The 6126-nt window shown below is 54.9% G+C and overlaps 1 protein-coding gene across 1 annotated transcript; it reads left to right on the forward strand.

Moving 5' to 3' along the window:
* Positions 1-1482: 1482 nt before the first annotated feature.
* Positions 1483-5896, forward strand: Castor1 (cytosolic arginine sensor for mTORC1 subunit 1). The gene is made up of 9 exons (NM_001025128.1): positions 1483-1653; positions 2178-2248; positions 3400-3584; positions 3666-3798; positions 4183-4306; positions 4658-4771; positions 4929-5011; positions 5119-5213; positions 5358-5896. The coding sequence occupies exons 1-9, from the start codon at positions 1541-1543 to the stop codon at positions 5433-5435; spliced, it is 996 nt and encodes a 331-aa protein (NP_001020299.1). The 5' UTR covers positions 1483-1540; the 3' UTR covers positions 5436-5896.
* Positions 5897-6126: the final 230 nt, after the last annotated feature.

Here is a 6126-nt window from a genome sequence, read left to right on the forward strand (position 1 = left end):
TAGCGGTTGCACACTGTTCCATGAGAAGCCTCTGGAGCTAGCAAAGCCAGGAACAGGACCGAGCCCAGCTTCTTTCTGCCTGCGATGCAGGGCCCAGAGCGTGAAGTCCCGCATGGGCCTGCTGGGTCTTGATCACAGCCAAGGCCTACTTGAAACTACCTCGTTCAAAGCCTTCAACCTGAAGCCGAGTGCCTGGGCCAAACGAAGGCCCTTCGGAGCATGCCCCATCCTGCCATGCCATCAACCTGTGCTTGCTCATTCCTGTGCAGCCTTGAGGTTTTCTTAAACCGACAGACGCTTGGTCATACCTGGGGTGTCTGCCAGTGCTTGGGGGCCTTCTTGGATCTGTAGCTAATTTAGATGTGCTCAAGTCAGTTGAGTTCTGCTAATAATGACAAGTTTTAAGAAAACTTCAACAAGGCTCAAGTCTCTGGCTTGAACACCCAGGGAACCTCAAATACTATGGCTTGTCCCCTCAATGTCGAGCCCTGGGCTTTCTCACCTCAGATATTTCTGGGTTGTCCCTGGAATAAGATTCAGCGCCCACAGTATGTTGCTCAGACAGGTGAGGAGGACCATTTTTCTGTTCCTCCCCTTAATGGGGCACCTTCTACATTCTAGCTGGTTGACTAAAAACTGGGTCTCACAGGCCAGATTTCAGCTGGTTGAAACAGTGACAAGGTAGGGATGCAGTATTGGCAATACCAACCTTGAGCAGCCCATTCTTATGAGTCTTTAGTCCCTACCAGCCTTGTCAGCTCTGCAGCACCCCTCCCCCTAACCCCCTCGCCCCCCCTCCCCCCGCGCACACACACACATCTCCGCAGTAAAAGGAAGATACTAGGGCTCCACCATGGGTCTCCAGCCTAACCTCCTCACTCCGGAGATTTGTGGACAGCTCGGCTCCAACAGAGCTCCAGTCCGGCTTTGAGATCTCTGCGTCTTTGTGTGTGTGTGTGTTGGGGGGTGGGGTGGGGTGGGTACAGGACGGGAGTCCAGACAGGTTTTTTCTGTGTAGTTCTGGCTGTCCTGGAACTCGCTCTGTAGACTAATCTGGCTTCAAACTTACAGAGATCTGCCTGCCTCTGCCTCCCTAGTGCTGGGATTAAAAATGCGCACTACCGCCGCCAGGGTCTTAATGGCTTTAACTATAAAGCCCACGTGCGAGCCTGGAGGATAGACATGAGACCGGGAGCTCCTAGCACGTTCCCAGCCCCAACACGGCCGGCGTCCAGCGGAAAGGGCGTGTCCTAGGCGGGTCCTGGAAGCCACAGATGGGTGAGGGCAGGCCTTGATCCTCAGGCTGAGGCTAGAAGAGTGGAGCTGGTTTTGGCGAAGTTCGAAGGCAGCCCGCAGCGTCGGGTAGGCAGGGCTCAGGAGGAGGCGTGGCCACTTCTCAGTGGCTGTGGGCGTGGCCGCCGAAGAGTGGATCCCTGGCTGGGAGGGCCGGTAGCGGGCGGTGCTTCTTTAAGCCTGGCGCCTCCGCATCGCCTCCTGCCTAGGTCTAGCTGGCGGCGAGGCCAGGGCTGCGGGATCTGCGATGGAACTTCACATCCTAGAGCACCGGGTGCGAGTACTGAGCCTCGCGCGTCCGGGCCTCTGGCTCTACACCCACCCGCTCATCAAGCTGCTCTTCCTGCCCAGTCGCAGCCGGTGCGCACCCGGGTTCACGAGCGCAGGTCGGGCGGGTGGAGGCTTCTCTGTCCCTCTGGGCCAGGGGCGGAGGACTAGACTCGCCGCGAAGCAGCGGGTACCGGGTGGGGACGCTAGCCACTCTGGCCTCCATCCGGCCTGGGCCTACCCTTTCTGGGACGCCGCCTATCCGGCCCGGAGGGCTCCCCTTCCCGGGCTTGTCAAGGTGCAAACTTCTTGGAGTGGGCAGTGTAGTGGAGGCATGTGTTCCTTGCCAGGAGGTAGCCCATTCCCAGACGCCTCGCGTTAAGTTTGAGAGTTGTCCAGGGGGCCCAAAGCCTGACACTTCTAGGTTATGGAATGGAGGGGAGATCCCAAATTTGGGACCTAGACTCACTGATCCAAGGAAGAAATTGAGGCCTGAGTGCGGGTCCGGAAGGCTCCTGGCGGGGGGTCCTTTAGTGCTGCTGGAACAAAGTTCACTTGCTGTCTCCATCCCATTCACTCTAGGCTGAAAGTCTTCCCACCCCTTCCCTCCCTACTAGGTGCAAGTTCTTCAGCCTGACTGAGACTCCGGAAGATTACACACTCATGGTGGATGAAGAGGGCTTTAAAGGTGGGAACTGGTTTTTCACTCACCTCTAAGCAGTATTCTTGCTAGGTTTAGGGATCCGGCTTCTTAGACAGCTTAGACCTCAAAGGAGTATCGGTCTGGGCTCACATCTTCACTCACTTGCTTAAGGACTGTTTTCTCTTGTGTAGGGTGTAGTCGTGACAGTTTAACAGTGTTTGTCAGAGTTTTATAAACGTAAAACCCACAAGGAGCTGGATATGAATCCCAGGCCAGCAGGGGTGATGGTGGTGTCTCACAGTTTTAGGGGAGAATAAGAGAGCTCTCTTATTCTGCAGCTGTTTTATCCCTGGACATTAGTTCTTCTTGGACTTGTCTCCCCAGTGAAAGCCAGCTCCTCCCTTACTGGCCTGGGAAGTCTAGGAGTCTGAGGGTTAGGGAAGGAATGCAGGAGCAGGCAGCAAGCCCAGAGCAGGGTCCTGGGGCCTCCTGGCTGTGCTTGGGCAAACAACAGCTACCCTGGCCCTTGTTCAGGACTAGGACCGGGGAGCTGACTTCTGGCTCCCATTTCTGCTTGCTTGGCCCAGCTTCTAAGGCTTGGAGTCTCAAGCTAGCCACCTAGAGTTTGGCGGAGCCTGCCTCCCAAAGGAGTTAAGATTCCCTGCTGTGTAGGGAAATCTCCTGTCTGCAAGGGAACTTCCCCATCCGTTGATCACCGAGCGCCCTCTGGTGGTGCTATGAAGCCCTTTAAGCCAAAAAGTCCTGAGGACTAAACATTTTGCAGATAGAAAACTGAGACTGAACAGTGTTTATAATCCCAGCACGGACGAGGCTGTGGCAGCAGGATCGGTTTAAGTTAAATCTCAGCTTAATCTACATGGTAGGACTCTGCCTTAAAGTAAACAATCAACCCCCCCCCCCCAAAAAAAACACACTTGTCCCAAATCACAGCAAAATGCTAAAAAAGAAAAAAAGAAGAAAAAGAAAGCTGGGCCTTGAACCTAGTTCTGAGTTTGGAGCAGTAATGCTCACACTCAGAATGCCTGCACAGCACACACTGAGGCGAAATGATCTGGTACAGCCCTATGCTCCAAGTCTGTCAGGAAACAGATCTACGTTGGAACTGGACAAACTTTAGACAGAGAAACAGAGGCCGAGAGGAGCCCGCTAACCAGGCATGTACCTCCTGCCCACAGAGCTACCCCCATCCGAGTTCCTGCAAGTGGCGGAGGCCACGTGGCTGGTGATGAACGTGTCTCACAGTGGCTCGGTGGTGCAGGCTGCTGGAGTTACCAAGATTGCCCGGTCTGTCATTGCCCCGCTGGCTGAACACCACGTGTCTGTTCTGATGTTGTCCACGTACCAGACAGACTTCATCCTGGTGGGTTTGGGCAGGTTCTGATGCAGGACATAGGCAGAGGGGCCTGGTGTTGCATAATATGTCTTCTTTGTCTTGACCCAGGTACGGGAGCAGGACCTGTCTGTGGTGATCCACACGCTGGCCCGAGAGTTTCAAATCTACCGTGAAGTAGGCGGGGAGCCTGTGCCTGTCACGGGGGACGATTCCAGCAATGGCTTTCCCCAAGCCCAGCACGGTGAGGTCTGCCCTCCCAACACCCAGATTTCAGTGAGATCTCTTCCCACAGGAGGGTTTGTCTTTTTTTTTTAAGGTTTATTTATTTATTTTATGTATGTGAGTACACTGTAGCTATCTTCAGATACACCAGAAGAGGGCATCAGATCTCATTACAGATGGTTGTGAGCCACCATGTGGTTGCTGGGATTTGAATTCAGGACCTCTGGAAGAGCAGTCAGTGCTCCTAACTGCTGAGCCATCTCTCCAGCCCGGGTTTGTCTTTTAAAAGGGTGGAAAACGCGGTCTCTCACTGTATAAGATGGAGCCCTTCCCTGACCTGCCACCAGGGGTCGCCCCAGTCCAAGATAACCTTTTCACCTTGTGGTCCCTGTGTCCTGAGCAGGGCCCAGTCCCACGGTGCATCCCATTCAGAGCCCACAGAACCGCTTTTGTGTCCTGACACTGGACCCTGAGACGTTGCCGGCTGTTGCCACCACCCTCATCGATGTCCTCTTCTACTCGCACAGGTGGGCCGTGTGTGCACTTGATCTCTGCCTCCCACTAGCGTTTCCTACCCTCTGACCTTTGTCTCAACCCTTCTGACACTCTGTGTCCTGCTCAGTGCCTTAGGGTTCCTGACAGCCTGCTAGCCCTCAGCCAGAGGTTTCAGCCGAACCACTTCCAGCCATATTGCCCAAGGCCTGTGGTCTCTGGCAGTTAGGGTTCATCCCTCAAGAAATTAGGGGTGTCACAATGCATATTGATTCAAGGGCCTTCCCAGAGCTGTCCGTTCCAGCTCCCCCTCTGTGATCTGCTCATCGAGAAGTGGAGAGGGTCATGTGCCTGACAGAGCCATTGACCCTGTCACCCCTCTTCAGTGTCCCCAAGGAGGCAGCCTCGGGTGGTCCTGAGTCAACTTCCATTCCATTCTTCGCCTTCTCCCTCATTGAGGGTTACATCTCCATTGTCATGGACGCAGAGACCCAGAAAAAGTATGTAAACTTTCCTTGATTCTCCATAGACCCTCAGCCAGCCTCAGGGAAGGTGGAGGAGGGTCACCTGGTTCTGAGGTTCTCAGGACACGCCGAACGGATCAGGCTATGTGGGGATGCGTGCGGTGCCCTTCCCATCACCCACCTGCTTTCCCAGGTTCCCCAGTGACCTCCTGCTGACCAGTTCTTCCGGGGAGCTGTGGAGGATGGTGCGCATCGGGGGACAGCCCCTGGGCTTCGGTGAGGACCACTCACTCCCTGTATAGGAGGGGAGGGAGGAGAAGGCCAGGCGGGCCTGTGAGTCTTCACAGTATCTAGGGTAAGCCACCTGTGTCTCCAACCCTCAGATGAGTGTGGGATTGTGGCCCAGATCGCGGGCCCCCTGGCGGCTGTCGATGTCTCCGCTTACTACATCAGCACTTTCAACTTTGACCATGCGCTGGTGAGGACCTGGGTTGGGACGGGGGTTCCAGCAAGCACATCGAGGTCCTGGTGGTGGGGGAAGGGAGACACCGCAGCTGGCTTAGGGAGTTGGGTGTCCCCGGCCAGAGCCAGCCTAGCCATTCATACCGTGTGGTCACTCTAGGTTCCTGAAGACGAGATCAGCTGTGTCATTGATATACTCCAGCGAAGGCAGGAAGGCCTGGCTTCCAAAGATCCATAGGGAACAGCAGACCCAACACCGTCTTACCCCCCTGGGCTTTCAGAGACTTTTCTGAGCTATTTCCTGAAGCTTCAGAGTGAGCCCCTGATTCTGCCAAGGGATCCCGGTTCTGCCGTTTGTACGTAAGCCATATGGAGCTGGAACTTGTGGTTGTGGACATGTCTGCCCACAGAAGACACCTTGGTGCTTGGGGCTTAGACCCTCGACCCAACACTTTCTATGTGACCTCAGCATTGCGGTGCCTGGCTGCGTGCCTGCCTACAGCTCGGGCTGCCTCTCACCTGGCTAAGGCTCATGTCCCCCAGGGCTGGGCTCTGATCTCCAGCCTGGGACCCAGCCAGATGAGTTCCCACAGTGCACTCCCTTCTTGGGGCTCTGAAAGAAGAATTACATCTCACTTTTATTTTCGTGACTGTTTAAATAAATAAAAGACTTGGCGGGGCTGTGCCCTCTGGTTCCGAGTGACAGCCAGTGTCAGGTCTTGGTCTCTCCCAGACTTGTCCCCACCTCCTTGGCTTTCCCAGCAGTATTTGTGTGTGACAAATGAGGAACTGAAGCCTCCAACATATTTGTGACTAAGTCATGTGGTTCCCAGCCAAGGCTGTTCATCTCTAACCCGGAGCGTCCCTTCATTCTCAGTTACTTATACAAAACCACCTAGAGTTCTGGACACTGGGAGAAATTCCCTGTC

The sequence above is a fragment of the Rattus norvegicus genome, chromosome 14, assembly GCF_036323735.1.
Source record: "Rattus norvegicus strain BN/NHsdMcwi chromosome 14, GRCr8, whole genome shotgun sequence".
Taxonomy (NCBI): Eukaryota; Metazoa; Chordata; class Mammalia; order Rodentia; family Muridae; genus Rattus; species Rattus norvegicus.

Excerpts from the sequence above, each read along its gene's own strand:
- Castor1 (NM_001025128.1), top strand. The coding sequence starts at position 1,541 with ATGGAACTTCACATCCTAGAGCACCGGGTGCGAGTACTGAGCCTCGCG. Across the intron at positions 2,249-3,399 it reads GGATGAAGAGGGCTTTAAAG|AGCTACCCCCATCCGAGTTC; the intron begins GTGGGAACTGGT and ends TCCTGCCCACAG. Across the intron at positions 4,772-4,928 it reads GACGCAGAGACCCAGAAAAA|GTTCCCCAGTGACCTCCTGC; the intron begins GTATGTAAACTT and ends CTGCTTTCCCAG.